The sequence below is a fragment of the Megalobrama amblycephala genome, linkage group LG10, assembly GCF_018812025.1.
Source record: "Megalobrama amblycephala isolate DHTTF-2021 linkage group LG10, ASM1881202v1, whole genome shotgun sequence".
NCBI lineage: Eukaryota > Metazoa > Chordata > Actinopteri > Cypriniformes > Xenocyprididae > Megalobrama > Megalobrama amblycephala.
The window spans coordinates 33,757,287-33,783,126 of record NC_063053.1 but is presented as its reverse complement, the minus strand read 5'-3'; the positions used below and the strand labels follow the sequence as shown (position 1 = coordinate 33,783,126).

Below are 25,840 nucleotides of genomic sequence, written 5' to 3'. Positions count from 1 at the left end.
AATGAAGATGTTTATGCTTTATACAGACTGCAAGTGTTTAAAAATAAAAATAGCGACGGCTCTTGTCTCCGTGAATACAGTAAGAAACGATGGTAACTTTAACCACATTTAACAGTACATTAACAACATGCTAACAAAACATTTAGAAAGACAATTTACAAATATCACTAAAAATATCATGTAATCATGGATCATGTCAGTTATTATTGCTCCATCTGCCATTTTTTGCTATTGTCCTTGCTTGCTTACCTAGTCTGATGATTCAGCTGTGCAGATCCAGACGTTCTGCCCTTGTCTAATGCCTTGAACATGGGCTGGCATATGCAAATATTGGGGGCGTACATATTAATGATACCGACTTTTACGTAACAGTCGGTGTTATGTTGAGATTCGCCTGTTTTTCGGAGGTCTTTTAAACAAATGAGATTTATATAAGAAGGAGGAAACAATGGAGTTTGAGACTCACTGTATGTCATTTCCATTTACTGAACTCTTGTTATTCAACTATGCCAAGGTAAATTCAATTTATGATTCTAGGGCACCTTTAAAGTCACCATGAAATCAAAATTGACAATTATAATTTTTTAAGGAATATTGCAGTTTGGAATATTGCAAAAATTGACAGATAGATTTATCATGCACATCATTATTTTTCTTTTTGATTTTTTTTTGTTTTTTAATTAATGTGCCCTTGAAATGTTTAATCAAAATAACTTCCCCTCCCTCTTGCAGCATCTCTTCTCTTCTCTGATGACGTGTTTACTGGTGTGAGGGCGGGGCAACCTGTCACTCACATGAGATCCACCAATAGAAAACCACAAACATCCAATCAATTCCTTATGGACAAAATCAAGCCCCGCCCCTTTTTTTCTTGTGCCAGGAGAGGTTTCACTGATATACGTCACAATAGGGAAAAAGACGATCACAACTTCTGTTTCATGCCAACTTTAAAGCATTCCACCAAGAAAAAAAAGAAGAAAAAAATCCATTACAAATGTACAAAAGACAAACACTACAACTTTTTAACAGTAATAATAATGATGAAGTCCAAATTCATTTTAAAACAATTGATTACTGAGTTGCAAAAATGGCACCAGTTACATTTGTACAACACAAGAGAAAGCAGTCTGCAGTGTGACAAGGGAGACGGTTTTAGTTACCTGGATGAGTGCTTGTCTGTTGGATGCCGTAATTGACCAATAAGAATCAAGTATTCCAGAGTGCTATGTAATAATTTTCAATAATTCAGTCAATTATTCTTATCTTATACCATGTTTACCTCAGTCATAATAGTAGAAACATTCATTTTGTACAGATTTTAATGATGTATATTAGTCAATGACTTTGTTGACAGTATCTTTTGACATGGTTTGGGCACTCACCTAAACAAGCCTCTTTAATTTCTGTCTTGTCTGTCCTCTGTATAATCTTCACCACAAATATCACAGCCAACGGGGTCAGGAATGAAATTGCCTGTAAAGAAAAAAAAGAACACAATATCCCTTTGCTGCATCCTATTTCACAAAGCTGGCATGATGGGGGGAAAAAAGCAGTTTTTTTTTGGTCAAAAAGCACATGATAGGCCTGACGAAATGAAAGGTTTTTTCTGCCACTTCATTATGTGGATGTCTTTATATCTTGAGGTTCTTTTCACCTTGTGTAAAGCATGTTAAGGCTCCTACACAAAGGTTCTCAACCTCCACACTCTCTGAGGACACCAGATACTGCTTTCTCAACAATAAAATTAAAACAACTCCTGAAAAAGTGTTTTAATTTTCCCTTGCAGTCCTCTGAATTCTGGGGCTTAAACAAAAGTTGCCATGCAGTTTTTTTTTTAGTCTTTGAGACATAATATGTAAATTCCAAAAGACGCTGTTTCATTGATGGGACCATGTTATACTATCCTACAACCAGTTGCATAAACAGCCACTATGTTAAGATTGTGTCCAAGTACTAGTATGACCAACTAGCAGTTAGTTAAGGGGTAATCCGTCCTACTTTTTGATGTCAAATTAGACCAATCTACATTTTTATGTAACTGACTTCTGGCCAGTTGGGTGATTCCAGATTAAGGTGGTCAAGATGATTTCTGGAACATGGTGCAAATTGTACCTGGAACATGATAGTAAGGTTGTCATTTTTATTTACTAAAAACAAACCATTAGCAATTGCATTATGATTGAGGCCAATGTCAAGGGCTTTGCTTTATATAGGTGAGGCTTTGAGCAGAGGTAACTTTTATGTCATCACTAAATGCTCATACAGTATACATCCTCCAATAGCCTCCCACACATAACTCCTCAAACTGTTAGATGTTTTTGTTAAAGTTTCTGGATTTTAATTAAATCTACAGAAGGGTGAGATTGTGCCCGTAAATTTTACATCTCAAAAATGAACTAATAATTAACAATGCTTCTACAGCACTGTAAACCCTAACGCTCAAAATACTTAATTGGTTTGAGTAGGACAAACTTAAATTAAACAAAATTAGTTCAGTTAAATTAACTGTTATGAGTTTTAGAACTTTCTTTATCTTTTGAGTTCACAGCACTGACATATTTCAAACTGTTTCAAACATATTTCAAACTGTAAACTGAACTGTTTCATTGAGTTATGAACTAATTTATTTTAATTTAGACTAACTTAAGTTTAACTGAAACTTGACTGGGATTTCTCTTTCCCAGCATGCTATGCCCATGGCACTTGAAAGGGAGAGTAAATGCTAAAATTGAGTGTTATATAATGTTTTTTGCACAAGATTGATGGTAAGGGAGATTTAGTAGTGATTAATGTTTTGTTATGCTAATTTAGAAGAGTTTCTGTTAATGAGTGTTTTTGGAGAGTTGCCATCAAGTGGTGCATGTGGCTTGGTTTGAGAGCAGGTAAGTTACATGTTTTAAGTTTCTGTACTCATTCAGTGCTATATCATGCTATTGTTAGCAAATTAGCATGTTGCCGTTTTCTGAATTAGTTTGTTATAGCTAGCAATATATTTACGTTGAGATAACATAGTTAAATGTATAAATTAGTGTGCTCAAATATATCAAGTTAAGAACAATAAAAATGTATGAGTACAAAATAAAAATCTTACTTAAACTTTGAGTTTCTTAACTTTAAAAAATTATCATTCCACATTTTTGAGGTTTGATTACTTATTAGGGTTTACAGTGAAGTAAATAACTCATTTGATTTGCAAGAATTCAAAATAAAAATGTTAATTACAATTTTTATGTTAATTTCTATCAAAATGTATAAGTTACTTAACTCAGTACTTCAAGTTGGGAGCAATTAACATGCATGAGTGATACAAACTCAAAACTTGATAGTTCTGCTAATTCTGCTTGATAGTTCTAACATCACAACCTCAAATTTGATGTAACTGATTACCTCAAATTTTTGGAGTAAGCCCAACTTATTCAAGTTTATTAATCTTAATTAATTTCAACATTTACTAATACATTTAAATCAAAAGTTGTATTTGTTAACATTAATTAATGCAATGTGAAGTGACATGAACAAACAACGACCAGCTGGATTTTTATGAAGTAACATTAACAAAGATTAATACATACTGTAACAAATATATTAATCATTGTTAGTTCATGTTAGTTAATGCATTAATTAATGTTAATAAATGAGACCTCATTGTAGTGTTACCGATTTTTTTTATGTCTCCCCATCTTTTTAGCAAAATCCTTTTTCTTAAATTTTAGACAAATTGAAAAAAAAAAACTGTATTTGTCACTTCTGTTTGTTTGTTTATATCCCTTACTGGAAGTGATCTACAGTACTGAGCCAGTGTCTGAGATTATAGATATTGTGGTAACACTTTACAATAAGGTTGTATTAGTTAACATTAGTTAATGCATTAGTTAACGTTAACTAACCATGAACAACACCTCTGTTCAGCATTAGTTAATGTTTGTTAACGTTAACTCACGCATGTATTAATGCATCTATTCATGTTAACAGCGCAAGTAGTTAACATTAGTTAATGCATTAGTTAATCATTGTTAACATTAAATCATGCATATATTAATGAATCTATTCATATTAACAGCGCAAGTAGTTAACATTAGTTAATGCATTAGATAACATGAACTAATCATGAACAATGCCTCTTATTTAGCCTTAATGTTTTAAGGTTAACTTACTGTACTTACATTAGTTTATGTAGCAGTTGACACATTTCTAACTCTCCACTCACTTACACTAAAATAAGGTAAAAAATACCATTGTGTACCTTATCAGCATTATTTATTAACAAGGCATTGATTTGGGCTGTAAATATAATTACGAAGTGCAAACCATCTGAACATTAACAGATATGTTGTTCATGTTTATATGCATTTTACTATCATTACTTACATTCAACAAAGCATTTATTAATGGAATTTGTGAACCTTATTGTAAAGTGTACACTATTTCATCATTAACTGATGAGTTACCAACATTTGTAGACCCTTTATTAACATGACTTACCATTAACAAAGCATTTATTAATGGAATTTGTGAACCTTATTGTAAAGTGTACACTATTTCATCATTAACTGATGAGTTACCAACATTTGTAGACCCTTTATTAACATGACTTACCATTAACAAAGCATTTATTAATGGAATTTGTGAACCTTATTGTAAAGTGTACACTATTTCATCATTAACTGATGAGTTACCAACATTTGTAGACCCTTTATTAACATGACTTACCATTAACAAAGCATTTATTAATGGAATTTGTGAACCTTATTGTAAAGTGTACACTATTTCATCATTAACTGATGTGTTACTAACATTTGTAGATCCTTTATTAACATGACTTACCCTTAACAAAGCATTCATTAATGAAATTAAACGATATTTTGAGCCAATAATCCACACCTACCCATAAACCTACCCATAACCATTTCTTGGTTTTCTTGGTAAATCTCCGTACAGTTATAAATAAAAGAATAAGAGACAAGCGTAATCACAATAATTTATTTTTTTGCAAAAATGTCAAAAGTTGTACCGAAAGTACGTTAGTTCAAATGATGATGAGTTGCAGTCGCAGTCCTCTCTGGCGGTAATAGTTTTAATAGGGTACAGAGCAGAATTTAAGATAATAATCCATGAAAATATGATGAATCCGGCTTCTCTCCGTGAAGGCGCGCACTCAAATGTCAATCCACTGAAACACGGCTTGTCGCAATCTGTGACGAAGCAGGTGAGAACCAATGAGCGTTTGATATCAGTGCCGTAAACCATGCCGTAACGGATCTCGTGGGCGCGCGCGACTTTTTAAAATTTGAATCATAGCGAGCGCGGGCTTTGACTATGACGGTCGCTGCTGAGAATGAAGATGAAGAACGACGGAAAAAACGCAGAATTTGGATATGTTCCTTACAAACATATGGATTATAAAGATTTGGAGTACAGCGAACAAATAAAGTTGATGTGATTTGTGAATTTATGTTGTGCTTTGGTGTGTCTTATGCATTGTCAGTCACTGCATAGGAGAAAACGCCTCACAGCAAACAAACTAAATATTACAAAATGGGTAAACAATTACAGACATTTTATTTTTCATTTAAATGCTTTGTTAATGGTAAGTCATGTTAATAAAGGATCTACAAATGTTAGTAACACATCAGTTAATGATGAAATAGTGTACACTTTACAATAAGGTTCACACATTCCATTAATAAATGCTTTGTTAATGGTAAGTCATGTTAATAAAGAGTCAACAAATGTTAGTAACACATCAGTTAATGTTGAAATAGTGTACACTTTACAATAAGGTTCACAAATTCCATTAATGAATGCTTTGTTAATGGTAAGTCATGTTAATAAAGAGTCAACAAATGTTAGTAACACATCAGTTAATGTTGAAATAGTGTACACTTTACAATAAGGTTCACAAATTCCATTAATAAATGCTTTGTTAATGGTAAGTCATGTTAATAAAGGGTCTACAAATGTTGGTAACTCATCAGTTAATGATGAAATAGTGTACACTTTACAATAAGGTTCACAAATTCCATTAATAAATGCTTTGTTGAATGTAAGTAATGATAGTAAAATGCATATAAACATGAACAACATATCTGTTAATGTTCAGATGGTTTGCACTTCAGAATTATATTTACAGCCCAAATCAATGCCTTGTTAATAAATAATGCTGATAAGGTACACAATGGTATTTTTTACCTTAATTTAGTGTGAGTGGAGAGTTAGAAATGTGTCAACTGCTACATAAACTAATGTAAGTACAATAAGTTAACCTTAAAACATTAAGGCTAAATAAGAGGCATTGTTCATGATTAGTTCATGTTATCTAATGCATTAACTAATGTTAACTACTTGTGCTGTTAATATGAATAGACACAATGGCATTTTTACCTCTAGCGTAGATGAGTTAAAAATGATTACTCTTAGTGTGTCAACCGCTACATAAACTAATGTAAATATGCACAGTAAGTTAACCTTAAAACATTAAGGCTATTTAGAGGCATTGCCCATTATTTCATATTATCTAATGCATTACCTAATGTTAACTACTTAACACTGTTAACATGAATAGATGCATTAATATATGTGTGAGTTAACGTTAACAATGATTAACTAATGTTGAACAGCTAGGTGTTGTTGGTTAGGTAATGTTAACTAATTGAATTAACTAATGTTAACTAATTGTGCAGTTAACATGAATGCATGCATTAATATATCTGTGAGTTAACGTTAATAAACATTAACTAATGCTGAACAGAGGTGTTGTTAATGTTAATTAATGCATTAACTAATGTTAACGACTTGCACTGTCAACGTGAATACATGCGTTAATATATGCGTGAGTTAACGTTAACAAAGTTTAACTAATGCTGAACAGAGGTGTTGTTCATGGTTAGTTAATGTTAACTAATGCATTAACTAATGTTAACTAATTGCACTGTTAACATGAATAGATGCATTAATACATGCGTGAGTTAACGTTAACAAACATTAACTAATGCTGAACAGAGGTGTTGTTCATGGTTAGTTAACGTTAACTAATGCATTAACTAATGTTAACTAATACAACCTTATTGTAAAGTGTTACCGAAATGGTTTATATACAGATATACCTGTATCTTACAATATAGTTTAACTAAAGGCACTACTTTTCTCCAGTTAAACAGTTTGGAAATATGTTGATTGTTTTATTCATTTTATTTTAATAAATAAAGATAATTATGTATTTTAGTTCTCCTGTATGCATCTAAGTGTATATTATAGTTTAACATGACTCTTCTCTAAATGTGTGGTGGAATATCTGTTGGTGTAGCATCTTAATATATAAATGGTTCCTTTTGTATTATTTGTTGTTGTGTATAACAAAGGACACTGAAAAGAATATGATAATTACTTCCAGCACACCATTAAAATACACCAACACAAGTGGTTAGTGAATAAGACCAGTAAGCAAATACACTTGGAGAGTTCTCTCCTTGAAATAATAGCAAGAATTGTGTAATGGCTGTAGAGGGATGCCTACATTGACATGTTTACAAATATGGTTATTGCTTTTTGTAAAAATATGTGAGTTCAGTGTTCACCAGTGTTCATACTGAACCCATTAAACTATTATGAAATCAGAGTGAAATAATGGAAATGTGCCTAGTGCGTCTCTCTGAAGCTCCTCATCAGCAGTAAAATGAAAGCAGTCTAGAAACTTAATGAACAATCATGCAAAATGCATCTAAAATTCCTTAAGAGAATACAACATTTCCGTGTTCCGAATTCTTCGTGCATCTACATGCAATTATTATTACTATTAAAAATCTAAAACAGCCAATGCGCTCAGTGAGTGAAGCATTCCCAGGATGGATTTAAATATGTTAAAATGTGTTTAGCCAAGTTAAAGTAACCCAGCCTTATTGGTGTCGGAGAGCATGATTAAATTAGCCATAATATTTAATAAAACATTGCAACATGCGAGGGGTTAAGGGCGTGTGAATGATGGACGCTGCAGTTCTGATGGTGCGGATTGCGCAGATATGCATAACTGCCCTTAAATGTGCTGAATGATGTCCACTTACAAACATGACTCTCTTTGGGATGTGGTCAGATTCCACCAGAGGGTTCTTGTAGAGCCATAGTTCTTCAGGTTGGATAACTCTCTCAAAAGGCTCCAGGAACTCTGTGAACCTAAACAAAAGGCAGAGAGGATGAGACCATACACCAGGATTCCTCAAATCTGGCACTGAAAGCTGATCACTGCCTTCAGTTTTACTATAAAGCTTTACTATACAATTACATACAGGTGAGTTTGATCAGGGTTTGAGCAAACTCTGCAGGGCTGTGGTCCTCCAGGGCTGGATTTGAAGGATTTGAGGAACCCTGCTGTACACATTTCAACATAAAGTGTTCAGTGAGTGGTTTAGGATGGACGAGTGGGTTTCAATGATCGTCACAGAGAAAGAACCAACAGTGAAGGTAAAGTATCCAAGCCTTATTCACCTTATTTTTAACACAAGAGTGGGCGCTGACATTTTTAACTTGGCTTTCAGTGTCAGCCACTTCCAGTTACAGTATTTTAATTATCTGTACACAAACAGACCATTATTATGCTTGATATTGCAATTTGATTTTTGTTATCATATTCTTTTAATATGCGATCATAATCATAAACACACTTTGTTATTTTTCTATTTACAAACCCGATTCCAAAAAAGTTGGGACACTGTACAAATTGTGAATAAAAAAGGAATGCAATAATTTACAAATCTCATAAACGTATATTTTATTCACAATAGAATATAGATAACATATCAAATGTTGAAAGTGAGACATTTGAAATGTCATGCCAAATATTGGCTCATTTTGGATTTCATGAGAGCTACACATTCCAAAAAAGTTAAGACAGGTAGCAATAAGAGGCCGGAAAAGTTAAATGTACATATAAGGAACAGCTGGAGGACCAATTTGCAACTTATTAGGTCAATTGGCAACATGATTGGGTATAAAAAGAGCCTCTCAGAGTGGCAGTGTCTCTCAGAAGTCAAGATGGGCAGAGGATCACCAATTTCCCCAATGCTGCGTCGAAAAATAGTGTAGCAATATCAGAAAGGAGTTTCTCAGAGAAAAATTGCAAAGAGTTTGAAGTTATCATCATCTACAGTGCATAATATCATCCAAAGATTTAGAGAATCTTGAACAATCTCTGTGCATAAGGGTCAAGGCCGGAAAACCATACTGGATGCCCGTGATCTTCGGGCCCTTAGACGGCACTGCATCACATACAGGAATGCTACTGTAATGGAAATCACAACATGGGCTCAGGAATACTTCCAGAAAACATTGTCGGTGAACACAATCCACCGTGCCATTCACCGTTCCTGGCTAAAACTCTATAGGTCAAAAAAGAAGCCATATCTAAACATGATCCAGAAGCGCAGGCATTTTCTCTGGGCCAAGGCTCATTTAAAATGGACTGTGGCAAAGTGGAAAACTGTTCTGTGGTCAGACGAATCAAAATTTGAAGTTCTTTTTGGAAAACTCGGATGCCATGTCATCCGGACTAAAGACAAGTTGTTATCAGCGCTCAGTTCAGAAGCCTGCATCTCTGATGGTATGGGGTTGCATGAGTGCGTGTGGCATGGGCAGCTTACACTGGAAAGGCACCATCAATGCTGAAAGGTATATCCAAGTTCTAGAACAACATATGCTCCCATCCAGACGTCATCTCTTTCAGGGAAGACCTTGCATTTTCCAACATGACAATGCCAGACCACATACTGCATCAATTACAACATCATGGCTGCGTAGAAGAAGGATCCAGGTACTGAAATGGCCAGCCTGCAGTCCAGATCTTTCACCCATAGAAAACATTTGACGCATCATGAAGAGGAAGATGCGACAAAGAAGACCTAAGACAGTTGAGCAACTAGAAGCCTGTATTAGACAAGAATGGGACAACATTCCTATTCCTACACTTGAGCAACTTGTCTCCTCAGTCCCCAGACGTTTGCAGACTGTTATAAAAAGAAGAGGGGATGCCACACAGTGGTAAACATGGCCTTGTCCCAAATTTTTTGAGATGTGTTGATGCCATGAAATTTAAAATCAACTTATTTTTTCCTAAAATGATACATTTTCTCAGTTTAAACATTTGATATGTCATCTATGTTGTATTCTGAATAAAATATTGAAATTTGAAACTTCCACATCATTGCATTCTGTTTTTATTCACAATTTGTACAGTGTCCCAACTTTTTTGGAATCGGGTTTGTATATACATATAGTGGCTAATAAATTAGAAGTCTTGCAGTGAAAGCTGAAAAATAAGGTGGATTTTCACAGGGAATGCATAAACTGATCAAATGTATACCTTGAATGCAATGCAAGTTGCTTTGGATAAAAGCATCTGCTAAATGCATAATGTAAAATATTCAAACCGTTATCTATAGAACATCATGTTTTAGACTCACTCTAAATTATAACAACAAACAGAGAACAGAGAAAAAATACAAATATGTTGTCTTTGTTTGGTCAGTTATTCACTTTATTTAATCTGGAAATTGGTTTTGGTTCTGCGGGTGAAATTCAAGAGAGCATCCTGTGTGAATGGCCCTTAATTCAAACAAAAATAAAACATACAATGATCAGGCATAACATTATGTCCACCTTCCTAATATTGTGGACTCAAGGTTTCCCAGCAGAACATTGCCCAAAGCATCACACTGCCTCCGCCAGCTTGCCTTCTTCCCATAGTGCATCTTGGTGCCATGTGTTCCCCAGGTAAGAGACGCACACGCACCCGGCCATCCACGTGAAGTAAAAGAAAATGTGATTCATCAGACCAGGCCACCTTCTTCCATTGCTCCGTGATCCAGTTCTGATGCTCACGTGTCCACTGTTGGCTCTTTCGGCGGTGGACGGGTCAGGATGGGCACCCTGACTGGTCTGCAGCTATGCAGCTCCATACACAATAAACTGTGATGCACTGTGTATTCTGACACCTTTCTATCAGAACCAGCATTAACTTCTTGAGCAGTTTGAGCTACAGTAGCTCGTCTGTTGGATCGGACCACACAGGCCAGCCTTCGCTCTCCACGTGCATCAATGAGTCTTGGCCGCCCATGACCCTGACGCCGGTTCACCACTGTTCCTTCCTTGGAGCACTTTTGATAGATACTGACCACTGCAGACCGGGAACACCCCACAAGAGCTGCAGTTTTGGAGATGCACTGAACCAGTCGTCTAGCCATCACAATTTGGCCCTTGTCAAACTCGCTCAAATTCTTACGCTTGCCCATTTGTCCTGCTTCTAACACATCAACTATGAGGACAAAATGTTCACTTGCTGCCTAATATATCCACCCACTAACAGGTGTCGTGATGAAGAGATAATCAGTGTTATTCAGTTCAGCTGTCAATGGTCACATGTTGTGTCTGAACAGTGTATATGATAATGTAGAATATATTTAGCAATAGTCTGAGCTTATTTTTGGTATTTGTCTTTAAGGACAACATTTTGAAAATATTTCTGCATATTGATAGTCTCACCCATAATTATTCTGGATTTTGATAATAGTCGAAGCATGTAGGCCACAAACTCAGCTCTGAAGAAATTATTATGTAGAGTACCTTTGCAAATATGCCGACTGTGACACTGGGACTTGTTTTATGTTCAACTTATGCCTTCATTTAACCTACTGTTCCAGGATATTTATATATACACACACTGGCAATAATAATATGTTTTTCTTCAGCCTTTAAAGGTTTGTTGCCTAGATAAGAGCACTTCAGTATATTTCATATTACAATATTATAAATAACTGATGTGGCAGACAATATGAGGTGAACAGCAATTACATATCATATCATATGCTGCACAAGAAAAGATGACAGACTGGGCTTTCTTTCCTTAGCCTTGTTTTGTTTTAGTTTCAAGAGAGTAAAACGAGAAGCCACAATCCTCTGAGGAGAACAGAAGCACTGAAGAAAGAAATGTTATTCATGCGGCATTAACTCAGAATTACTTGTTACTGTAGATTGTGTTTAATTAATCTGTCAAGCAGTATGATACTTTACTCGGTCCTGTAGCAATGACCCTTGGGATGAGATTTCAAATCTAATACTTCCAAAATGCCATGTTTACCGGGTATCCTGGCAAACTATTTTGGGGGAGATTGCTATGCTGAGCTGTCCTCTCCATCCAAGAGAGTTTTCTGTTTTGGAGAAGTAATCATTGGCAACACTTTCTTCAGCTGTCGGTTGAAAGTGCAGGTGAAGACTTTCAAGAGATGCACAGTTAAAAAAGAAAAAAGTATGTCATTCTATAGATTAATGACTTGTCTTGTTAAAAGCTAATTAGAGTCAGAATACAACTAACGTTAAGCAATGAGCCAAGATTGGAGGTGTTTTTCAGAGCCACTCTGCACTATATATATATATATATATATATATATATATATATATATATAATATATATGGCGAGTAACAGTACATGTATTCATCCCAAGCCAATTGGAGAATGTGATCAGATTTGGAATACATCTTTGGTACGGTAATTTATCAGTACATCTGAAATCTAGGCTTGGATGTCTTATTAATACGGCCATGAAGATCATGGGCAGAACAGAACCTTTTTATCTCCAGACCCTATATGAAAGATCTGTACTGAGGGAGGCAAATAAGATTCTGCATGACACAACACATACCCTGTATTCTGAGTCTGAATTGTTGCCATCGGGGAGAAGATTACGAATGCCTAGCTATAGACTAAACCGTTTCAAGAACTCTTTCATTCCTTCAGCTGTTAAGTTATTAAATAATATCAAGTCGAAGTTATTATTCTAAGTTTGGTATTTGTGCAGGGTTTTTTTTTTTTTTTTTTGGTGTGAATTTTCCTTCTCTATTATTATGTTATGTGTTGTTTTATATTTTTTGTCAATGCAGTGGTTGTATTCGTGAGCCTGAAACAAATTTCCCATTGGGACAATAAAGTATACCTAACCTAACCTAAGCCATCACAGTACGGACCTCACGGTTCAGTGCATGACGAATAGTTAGTCACAGGTGATCCACACTCCAATCCAGAAGGGGGCGTGCATGGTAATGAAGATTGTTTTAATGAAATCCATGAGTTTTCTGTCCCTCCAGAGATCCAATGCAACTACTACTTTCAAGGTCCAGAAAGGTAGGAAAGACATCATTAAAGTACTCCATGTGAGTCCAGAGGCTTAAACTCAAAATGCATCATCTTGGTGCTCTCATGATCACAGATTGCAAATCAATATTTACACTGGAGCCACATGAATTTTATGATGTCTTTACAACCTTTCTGGACCTTGAAAGTGGTAGTTGCGTTGGATCTCTACGTGTCAGGAATCACTGGAAATAACAGGACCCAATTGCAGAGATGAGCGGTGAATGATGATTTATTGAGAAATGGAACAATGTGTAACAAACAAATCCAAAGACAGCCCCACAGAGTTCTAGACCGGAGACAAGACACAAGAACAAAACCACTCAAACATTAAATTAATACAAATCGGAGCAAACACTAAAGCTGTGTGATTGAAAACTTTGAATCTAAAAGGATAAACTAAACAAAAGCTAAAATAAATAGCCGAAGTAGCAAGACTACAGCAGAAAAGCTAGGTAAGAATAAGCAGACACAGGCTAAATAACAAATCAAAAAAGCTAAAAGTAACAAAGAAAGAATGACAAGGATACAAATAACTATGTTCTGTTTGACACTGAGGCTTCGAAGCTTGTATCAAAAAAACGAAACATCTCACAGTGAAGCACTGTATCGGAGCTTGATTCGTTTTGCCATAACCACGTGATTGTTGACGTCCGAAGCTTCGTTTTCGCACACAACCACGTGACTGCTTCGTATTCTGATTCACATAACGTGAACTCTTGTGCAGATGTGAAGTGTCATTTGCTTTTTAGCAAAAGAATATGCCATAATACGAATAAATATTTACATGTGTTCAGTTTGTATTTATTCCCAGTTCATACTTCATTCTATGACAATCATTTATTTTGATAATATATGCCAAAGCTTGACTATTTCTCCCCCCAAATTGTATTCAGACTCATTTATTCAAATTGTGTAAGTGAAATTACACATGAAAGACTTTGTTTGTGTAAAATAATAATTTGCATTGTTTTATATGCTTTTCATAGCACAAACTGATTCATTACATGAAACAGTCCAATAATAGCTGCGTCGTCTGGGACGCAAAGGCAGTTTTTTCCACCTTTTGACCACAAGATGTTGTTAGTGTGCACAGTGTTGAAAAGCTTCGAGTAATGAACCTTTTTACGATACACTTGAGGGGAAAGCATTGGTGCTTCACAAAGCTTCATTTCGCCATCACTACAAATAACTACAGAAAAACTCTGAACAACAACACCCGAATAACAAAGCAATACTTCAGATGGATTTATGACAAAGTCATGAAGCAAGGAAGCACAATATAAAGGGAGAAAATCACATGAGGACCAGGTGAACACCATTAGTGAAACAAGGACTAAACGAGGGGGGCGTGGTAAGGGGAAACTAGGAGGCAAGACAAGGGGAGCACATGGCCAACATAAAGACAAAGCCATGTGCTCAAGCACAAAACAAACATGGAAACATTAAACAAAGACACAAAAGACAAAGTTGCCAGGGCGGAGCCCTGACACTATGGAGGGATCAGATTTAATTAAAAATGTATTCATTTGTGTTACAAAGATGAACAAAGGTCTTGCAGATGTGGAACGACACGAGGGTGAGTAATTAATGACAGAATTTACATTTTTGGGTGAACTAATCCTTTAACAAGAACCATTGCCTAAACCATATCTCGAAAAGTAGGCGAAAAGTACCTGGATGACCTACAACTTCTGATGAGATTCTGAAGTGCACAAGCACTGGATACTTCAGTGCATAAGCAAGGGACACTACTGTCCCTTGAGGCCACGGGAGAGGATTTGTGAATGGAAGTGAAGCAACGCAACTGACGCCGTAGGTCACATGACAATGACAACATGGCGGATTTTCCAAATTTCATTCATACTACACACATTCACACATTCATACTATATAGAATATATACTTTTTTAACGGTAGCAGTTTCAAACCAAATATAGCACCTACAGTATGCAATTTCGGAAGCAGAATGTGAGTAAAAGACAGAAGGCTATGGAACATGCTAACATGTCTATGACACATAAACCACTGAACAAGAATGGTGTTCATGGGAGAAAATCAGGGAGGAAAACATGATATCCCAAAAAAACCCAAAAAAACAACAAAAACATCCAAAGTGTGCAAAAGAGCATCTGCTACTGGCAAAGCCTTTTCTGCTTTAAAAGCCTGGAAAAAAAGCTCACAATGCTAAGTGTGGAGAAAAGGCAGTATGGTGGAAAAGCTGTCATGATTTGGGGCTGCTTTGTTGCCTCAATACCTGAATAGACAGAATAGACATTGACAGAAAAATTCATTGATCAGGACACTTTGCAGCAAGAATTTTCTGTCAGTTGAAACTCAGAAGCAGTTGGGGGATACAACAAGACTATGGCCCAAAGTACAGGAATAAATCAACAATCAAAAATAAAAAAAAAATGCTTTGACAGAAAAAGCACAACAAAAAACAAACAAACAAAAATCTGGAGTGGCCCAATGAGAGTTCTGATTGAGATGCTTTGGCTCGACTGACAGATTCATTCCAAGAATACTTCTGGACTTAAACAAGTTTGTTTTTTTAAAGGAATTACTCTTAACACTTTTGCAGGTCTTATGTGCAAGTACATAAAATGCTTGGTGGATGTCATTGCAGCCAAAAGTTCAACAAGTTATCATATCCATTATATACTTTTTCCTCCCTTCACTGTAAATATTTACACAATATGGTCAAGAAGGACATGAAAACATATCATTATTTATGCATTATGTGTTCAGGCAGATTTCTGTTTGTGTTTGTCAGTCTACCTTACATTAATAGCAAACATAAACATTTCCCTCAAGTAAAATGTCTAGGCAGAATAACATGCAAAGGGTGGACAGCTTATATACATTTAATGTACAGTATATAAATTCATTTTTAAAATCACATTTTTATTCTGCATCTGTATTGTGTGTGTTTATTGCCTTAAGATGTGAGGTTTTGTAAAGAGCTGTTCTATCTGATCTACATGCTGTAACTTCTGCAGACATTCTGGATATTTAAGCACAAAAAATCTGCATCTTATTCACTAAACACTACAAACCGGCAGTAAATGAAATTTCATTTCAAGAGACATTTGTGTATATTTTCTTTTTATGTTGGCAGCAGAAATTCATCAAGTGATGTAGAAGAGGTGCATGGTGTAATGCGGTGCACTTTCAGCATTTTAAAGAAATGATTCAGGTGTGAAAGTTATGTGTGTCAAATTATGAAGTACTCTGCGTCCACGTCCTAGACTGCACAACCAATTTACAAGATCGGGAATTGCTGCTGTGCAAATTGCATTCAGCACAGATTTTGGCATTTGCATAATCATTCACTAAAATACTGCAGATGGTGTTTGAAATATATTATTAAACACAAAAAGTTGATTTTCAACTCTAAAATAAGTAATGTAAGTAAAGAAATACACTTAAAATAATTAATATTTAAAAATAATCCAACAATTTCTGATCTCTTCATGTTTGTATCTAGACAACAACAGCCTGAATATTGTACTTCGAGTGAGAGTGTCACCAGAAAAAAATATATGGGTCTTTTGCAATAAAGCTCATAACTCTTAACTAGATAGGATATTTTCATCCAACAAAATGTTGTGGTATGTTTCTTGGACTTTTCAAAATTGTGTTTAACTTGGGTATTGTCTTTTTAAAGATACTTTTGGTAGGCTATCCCTCACTGCAGTACCAAAGTTATACAGTGTGGAACTATGCAGTGATGTGTTGTTCACCATGATTTTGCCAAGTAAAACATGTTCCTGGATCAACATATTTTGTTGATCCTGGAACAACATTCCTGTCTGAAAATTTAGTCCTAACACTATCCCTATTCCTAAACCTAACCCTATCCATAACTTATCCCTAAAATCAGAGGGATATTATAGGTGATTAACACCGATGTAGAAGCACCTAACCCTGGTTGTAAGCCTAAACTTGACATAAACGGTAAACTTGTCCCTCAAATCTGATTGGTTTTGTACTTGATGTACTTGTACTTGGTGAAATCACATTCACCGTTAGAATATATAATGGCCAATTATTTAGCAACAAATGATCAATAATAAAGGAAAAAGTGCTTGCCTCATTAAATATTCACATCCTTTTACAGTCACAGAAAATGTTATGCCCTGTATTTCTTTCAGTTTGGGGGGAAAATCTGTGGCAGAGAACATGTTTGTGGCAAGCAGGACGAGGCCGAGAGCTGTGAAGATGGGGTGACCTTCCCTTATCTACTAACCTTGTTACATTGGTACCGAAACCTGGAAGGAATGAGGAACGAGCTGTCAAAAAGCCCTCGCCGCTGTGGGGAATCCGCGGTGCCATCGAGCAGGGCTGTACAGAGTCTGCCGCCATTGACACTTGAGGCAGTGGGCTGGAGTGAGTTGCCAGGGGAAAGGAGAAGTCTGGGTTGTGGAGGAGCGGAGAAGTCGCCGCCGTTTGTTGAGGTCGGAGCCTGTTGCCGTCTGCCATGATGGGGAGGAGCAGGGAACGGGGGATTCCAGCCAGCTGCCCGAACCTGGAGGAGTTGTCGTCGTCCATCAGGCAGTGGAAGAGTGTCAAGCCGTCCACCAAGGGCTATCCAGCGCCACTACCAGGCATCACAGAGGAGTTCAACCAGCTGGTGGAGGACCAGATGGCAGTGCGTTTTGGGAACCGGACCAAGATCTCCTCTTTCCTGATGCTTCTGTCTCCTTTCTCTCGCCTCGTCTGTCCTTACCCCCAGATGCTGCAGCCACCGTGATGGTTCCCCCCAGAGGGGGAAAGGGTGGAGTAGAGCACAGTCTCGGGAGTCCCCCCGGCCTGTGATGGGCGATGGGGGTATGTGGCAAGCAGAACGAGGCCAAAAGCCGAGAGAATGGCAAGCCACCTGCGTGCTGCACCGGTCTCAAGTTTCTCACGGAGGAGCTCCCGGAGCATAAAAGTAGGAGCGACCTTGAAAAAAAGTAGGCCTTGACTATTTTATGTTATGTTATGTTATGTTATGTTATGTTTTGTTTATGTTTTACTTTTTACTTTATTATGATTATTAAAGTTACATTGAATGTTTGCCGGTTCCCACCTCCTTCTTTCCTGAACAACATACCTTGTTACAATGTTAAATGAAGAATATACCAAATTTACAACATGTTCTCCAACCAATACGACCATATAGGTCGTTTGTCACTTCCTTGAAATACGACCCATAGGAGCGTTTACTAAAGTGGCGCCCCTATCGACAACAGGACACTTTCATTTTAATTCATGAAATACGACCCATTGGAGCATTTGCTAAAATTGCGCCCCTTTCGACAACAGGACACTTTCATTTTAATGCATTGTTCCCTTTTATCTGCGTCATATTTCGGGTTTCGCGTAGCTCAATTGGCAGAGCGTTGCAATAACAATATGCAATCATGTGATCATGTGATCGTGGGTTCGATCCCAGGGAACACATGTGCTCATAAAGTGTATATGCACTATAAATCACTAAGGGTAGGTTTAGGGGTGGGGTGGATGTAGTTGTTAATAAAAAATGAGTTTTGCTAAATGGAAATAGGAGAAATGGTGTAAAAAGTCCTCGCATTGCATTTAAATGAACACGCATTTTGATTGGTAATGACAGTCATACGTCATTTCATGACGACAGACGTAACACGACACTGTCATTATTTTTACGCCCACCAGAGGGCGCATGACTTCAAAACGTAAATATAGGTCGTAATAAGGTGCTTGAAAAACGACCTATAGGGTCATTTTTTTTGGAGGACAGTCTGCAAATTTATCCAATTTACTGCTATATGGTCCAGAAAGTCTGTTCAGGACAAGCTGGATGACAAATACATTCATCTAAGTGTGACTGATGCGCCATTATTTAAACAAGGTTCATAAATGTGAAACTTATAAACCTGAATACTCAGTATCATGGTCTAAATGTCAAGCCACATCCATGAGTGCTCTACATGATTTTTATGCAGTTGTATGCAAAAAATTATTCTACTCCCTCAAAATATCATGAAATAACTATCTTGAGATCTCTGTGACAGCCCTAGTCGCTATACTTAGTAAAGTGTCCACAGGCCGCTGTCAGGTTGTTTGTTCAGCCAAACAGAATGCTTTTGGTGCATTTTTTATGCAAGTCATTTTGCATGTTCACAGAGTGCACTCCATATTTGCAAAGCCGTATTATAAGAGCATGATAAATGAACTTGAGTTTGGACCGTGTGAAATGGGATGTGTTTAATGCATGCACGCTTTGAGGGTACGTCTCAAACACAGTGAATGCAAACGAGCATGCCGCTTTCTCTCTATAACCATCTTGATGGTGTGCATGTAAAGATACTGACTGTTGCTCTGTGACATTTTTAAACACTGAACATTTCTGAACAGCTGACTTGTCAACCTCTGGCTTAACCAATGGCGTAAGTTTGGAGAGGGACAATCTGTTTGTCTGAGCAAAGGTACAGTAATGGGGGCAGAGGGGAAGGTGTGTTATGGAAACCTGTCATTCATTTTGCAAATCTGTTTGGTACCTAAAGTGGCACAGAAATGACACATTTCACCTTTAAATACTGGGTATTCACGTTGGGAAAAACAATGTTTTTTCTCTACAGCATGCAGTATCTTGGACTGGCTACAGGATATTGTTTTTTATACAATTAGACATTTTCACTGCTTTTGAGCACTCGTGCATCTAAATATAGCTTTTCTGTAATAATAACTGCCAATATTCAGCCCTGTGATTCACTGAGGAGTGAGACAGACAGAAGGATGTGTAGGAGGGTGGGAATCCCTCTCTCCCCGTCTCTTGCTGTCTTGCTTTATCTCTCGTCTCTCATTGGTTTCCTGACATGCTGCCACGGAGGCTGATATACTGCCAGGACTCTCAGCAGATCACATAAAACATGTCTGTTGAGCGGGGGCCGCTTGAATACACACAAACAAACACAAATCAGTATAAGAACTCTGCTGGGTTCATGCTTTGAATAGCAGAAGTCCTACAAGGTGTTCAGACTGTGTCTCAACAGCCTGCCATGCCAAAACAAACAAACCTCCTGAGGAGCGAACAGACCTCAAACAGCTGACACTCAGCAAGGTGAAAAACATCAAAAGAAGAAATGGCTACACTTTATTTTAAGGTGTCTTTGTTACAGTGTAATTATACAGTACTGAGTAATATAAACGAACAACATGTACAGTACCGGTCAAAGTTTGGAAACATTACTATTTTTAATGTTTTTGAAAGAAGTATCTTCTGCTCATCAAGCCTGCATTTATTTGATCAAAAATACAGTTTCAAATATTGTGAAATATTATTACAATTTAAAATAATGCTTTTCTATTTGAATATACTTTAAAATATCATTTATTTCCATGATGCAAAGGTGAATTTTCATCAGCCATTCACATCACATCTGTTACATGTGCCCTGGGTCCATGCTCTATTCTGATTATATGGACTCCATTTCCCACAATTCCCCACCTAGGAACTATCACACACTCACACCTGTTTCCCATCACTTTATAAGCTGCACTCAAACACACACTCATTGCTGAGTATTGTTTAGCTTTTGTTCTACCTTGTCTCCGTGTTCCTTGTTCGTGGTCTTGCCTAGCCTGTGTTTTTGACCCTGGACTGTTTCCTTGTTGATGATTGTTTGCTGCCTGCCTAGAACTTTGCCTGTGTTTGGATTACTCTTTTGCCTTGCCTTCCTGTATCTGTTTGCTGGTGTTTGACCCTCTGCCTGTACGACTACGCTCATTCTATTAATAAAGCCTGCACGTGGATCTCCAACTCCGTTGTCCCGTCCCATACGTTACAGCATCAGTCACATGATGCTTCAGAAATCTTTCTAATATGCTGATTTGATACTCCGCTATTATCTATGTTGGAAACACAGGCTTATTATTTTTATTATTATTATTATTTTATTTTTTTTGGAACCTGTGATACCTTTATCGGGATTCATTGATGAATACAAATATTATTAATTTAACACATCCTTACTGAATAAAAGAAAAGAAAAAAAGAAAGAAAAAAATTACTGACCAAAAACTTTTGAACGATAGTGTATATTGTTACAAAAGATTTCTGTTTTAAATAATGCTGTTCTTTTCAAACTTTTTATTCATCAGTAAGTATCACAGGTTAGAAAAAAAAAATAAGCAGTACAATTTTTTCCAATATTGATAATAAATCTGCATATTAATGATTTCTGAAGGATCATGTGACACTGAAGACTGGAGTAATGATGCTGAAGAAAATTCAGATGTACATCACAGAAATAAATTAGAATTGATAGTATATAAAAATAGAAAACCACTAGGGGTGTGACGAGACAGGTATCTCACGAGACGAGACAAGACACGAGATTGAGTTCACGAGATGAGACGAGACAAGATTTTTACACACTATTTTTAAGAAATCCTAAATGGCGAAATACATGACTAGAAAAATATTCTGCAGGTGTATTTGAAATGTTTTAACTAATCATCTTGTAATGAATGTCATTTCAGTTCTACTTTCTGAGTATGAATTATCATATGCAGTAAAAGACAACAACACTCAAGTACTGTAAAAGGTTTTGCCACTAACTCAACTGACTGGCTTCCCTCCTGTATGATTTCAGTCTCTTCAGACCTTACTGTACATGATTTATGAACTTCTACAACTTTTGACCTCCTAACTGAACTTTCCACAAACTGATCGTAGAAATACAAACAGTATAAAAAAAATGGTAACACTTTACAATAAGGTCTCATTTATTAACATTAATGTATTAACCAACATCAACTAACAATGAGCAATATATTTGCTACAGTATTTATTAATCTTTGTTAATGTTAGTTAATAAAAATAGTCATTCATTGTTTGTTCATGATAGTTCACAGTGCATTAACTAATGTTAACAAATGAAACCTTATTGTTTGTGCTTAATAAGATTAAGAGAAAACTGTTATTCATTTTTATGGTAACACTTTACATTAAGTGCAACCATAATCACACTCTCTCAATATTCAAAGTGCAAATAAGACCAACTTTTTCTTTGATACAGAGCTAAGAGATGGTTACAACTACACTGCCCAGCCTAAAATAGCTTTCATATTGAGAGATATTTGTATTCATCAGGGAGCCGCTTTCAAAATGCGGGGTATTGAAATCGCGTTTGAATGCGCGCTCGCGTTTACTTTCACTTTCACAATCGCGCATACTCTGTGAATATGGAGCGGTGGCGACCGTAATCCAACTGAATTAAATGTTTTTAATTTAAATACAAAGCAAAACGACAGTGGAGGCGTAATGTAAACGTAGCGGTGGCATATTCTTTACTTAATCATCCTAACACTCTGTCATGGCAACATCACGAGACTACTTTTTGCCTCGACGAGAAATCTCGTCACATTTTAGTCTGGCGAGATCTAGTGACAAGATCTCGTCACACCCCTAAAAACCACTATTTTAAATTGTAATAATATTTCACAAATGTTTTTCTGTATTTTTGATCAAATAAATGCAGGCTTGATGAGCCTAAGAGACTTATAAAACATTAAAAATAGTAATGTGTCCTAACTTTTGACTGGTACTGTACTTAGAATAGGGTTTGGTTTAGGTTTAGTTGCATGTAATTATGCATGATTTACTGTTATTACAACAGTAAGTACAGGTAACAAATGTAACAAGGACACTGAAAAATAAAGTGATACCAAAGTATATATATATATATATACACACACACACATACTTATATATGACAATTAAACACATTTAACATGGTATTTTTATTACTGTAATGCATCCGTAGATGTATAGTTAAAAGTTGCTAACAAATTCCACCGGTCAAAATAATCAGACATTTAGAATTTTAGAACCAAATGTCAGAACCAAAGTTCCATCATTGTTTCCTTGACATTCCATCTTTAGTGTGGCAGATTGCGGTCAATGGAGCGAGTGACGAAACGGCGGTGGCAGATGCAGGAGATGACATTAACACACGGATTAGGAGATGTGACTCAGCAGGATTAGCAACAGCTGTACCGTGGATGGAACTATCATGGGTGAAAGTACGGATGGTGATAATGATGATATGTCTTGGCAGGATGTAACTAGAAAGATAAAAAAATAGAAGTAATAGTTCTGAAAATTTTTAACTCTAGGATTGGAGATGGGTGACATGAACAAAACAACTATGACTGCAAAGACAAGTGTGAGGGAAGAGGAGGAACAAACGGAATGGAAAGTAACTTCCAAAAAAGAAGAGGTGCACTTTCACCCACTAAAGCAAATGAAAGCTACTGAAAAAGAAATGGGTAAAATCAAATTTGCAAAATATTTAAGCTACTTTTTGGTAAAGGTAAACTGCAAAGACATAAATTCCTCTGGGCTGAAACATTAAACTGAGAGAGAATTAATGTGCATATCCCAGGAAATGCAGCTAAGCTTAAAAGTGTTATTTATGATGTAACTTTAAAAAAGACAACGGATGAGATAATTTGAAACGACGAAATGTGGTGAAAGCTACAAGATTACAAATGCAAAGAAACGGGGGGAAAAGTGATAGCTTGTCAGAGTTTGAAAAGACTATGCCTAAGAAAATAACAATGGGTTATGATGAATTATGATGTATCCCAGCCCCAATGTGATGTTTCAATTGCCAAAAAATGGGACACACTGCAGGACAATGCAAAGAAAAGCAAAGATGTGCTAGGTGCGGAGGGGAACACGAGTGTGGTAAAGATGCTAAAATCAGATGCTGTAACTGTAGTGGTGAACACAGTGCTGTTTTGGAGGATCCCTGATTCAGTGGCAGGATAGAGAGGCACAGAAGCACAAAATAACTAACCAAGTTTCATACGAAGATGCAGTTTAAAAAGTGAAGGAAATTGAGCTAGCCAGATCCAGTGATACTCATGTGGTGTCTAACTCAAGTTAGTCTGCAAGAAGACATTCAATAGAGATCCCATCTCACACAATAAGTCATAAACAAACAGAAATAAATCCATGGATCAAAAAAATAAATGAGGATACACTGATTATGGATAAAACCAGCAAATGAGTTATTGGAGATTCAAGATATTAGAAAAAGGGGATAAGTAAACCATTATTCTTAAAAAGGGTCAATAAAGTTGCATATATTTTTGATACTCAGTCAAAGTACAAAGTAGCCAAAAAGATACTTAAGTATAGGCTACACTAATTACATTTACTCAAATAGGCCTGCTTTACACCACTGACTTTACAATACTGTTCCAAATAATTAGTAATTCCTTTAGAAGGATGTAGTAAAACTTGAGTCAGTACTAGTGGGTTACCATGATCTTCACTTTAGAATACTGTTTCAAATGGCCAGTAATTGACCGTTCGCAAAGACCCGCCCCTTTAATTACTGTTGCTATGCCACATTCACGCCACACATCATGTTCTCATGCAGCAAAGAAGACACTGACATCGCATCGACCGACAAGACAGAGCAGGTTAATTTTGATATGATTTTTAAAGAAATTGAAACAATAAATACCTTCAATGTGTCGTGACAGATCACTGTAGAGCCTCTGTTCAAGCAGCTTGTGACTTCCTAATAGTTCATTTATAGCATCAAATAAACATGAATGAACATCAGAAGGAATGTTGTTTCAACCACGGAAAGACTTCAGTATAAACCATTTTCAAATTCAAGTCCTCCAACGTTAATCTAGCTACTAACTTCCTTGACTGCTTTGTCGGACATAATGGTGGATTCGGCGTTATGATTGGTTAGGTTGCCTGTCAATCAAACTCCCAGCGAAGGGTCAATTCCTTTAGAATGATGTAGTAACACTTGAGTCTTTACTATCCAAAACCTTACAAAAACCTCACAAGCTACTAAGGGGTTATCATGCATTTCACTTTTAAAAAAATGATCCAAATAATTAGTAATTAGGATTTGGTAATACTTCAGCTATTAGCAGGTTACCGTGATCTTTACTTTAGAATTAATTATACACTGTGCATTATTCACATTAATTATGAACCTGTATATAATAGTTCTGGGAGGTATAAAAAAAAAAGTTACTGATTAGCTAATAGTGAACTACTTGAGCACTATTACTTATTATTTATATATTTATATACTTATTTGTTAGAGTTTCTTGTTCGTTAAGCATCTGTGCCTGTGTACAGTCAGACCAAAAATTATTCAGACACCTTGAACATTTAATTCATTATTACAGTTTATTCACTATAGTTTAAAAAATTGTAATAAAATATCACAAGATCTCAGAGTTAAACTGTCAGAAAAAATAATAATCTTAATTATGTCAGATCACACTTAAGCAAAACATGGTCTGGTCAAAGTGTCTGAATAATTTTTGGATCCAAATTTGTATCAATTTTACTGGTAGTCCACTGTATGACGAATCTTTGGGTATAATATGTCACAGTTTACTTTATTTTGCTATCCTCACTTACATAAATGAACTATAGTGTCCTGCACCCACTAGAAAAAAAATATATATATAAAACATTATATCTAGTGTCTGAATAATTTTTGGTTTGACTGTAGTTATTAATTAATGACGGAACAGTATTCTAAAGTGTTGCCCATAAAAGTAATATATTTTTTTAATCCTTGTAAGAAGCTATCAATGCAAATATTTGGTATTTTAGAAAGTGTTGATAGAAGAGAAATATGGTGTTGCTTT

General features: G+C 36.1%; 1 protein-coding gene across 1 annotated transcript in view; it reads right to left on the bottom strand.

The window, feature by feature from the left end:
• The window catches only part of plpp4 (phospholipid phosphatase 4), a 140,169-nt gene that overhangs the window by 49,782 nt on the left and 64,547 nt on the right, over positions 1 to 25,840 (bottom strand). Inside the window, exons 2-3 of the mRNA XM_048205849.1 lie at positions 8,058 to 8,166; positions 1,383 to 1,473 (exon numbers count right to left, since the gene is read on the bottom strand). Coding sequence (XP_048061806.1) covers positions 1,383 to 1,473; positions 8,058 to 8,166 — 200 coding nt within the window. The remainder of the gene's footprint in view (positions 1 to 1,382; positions 1,474 to 8,057; positions 8,167 to 25,840) is intronic.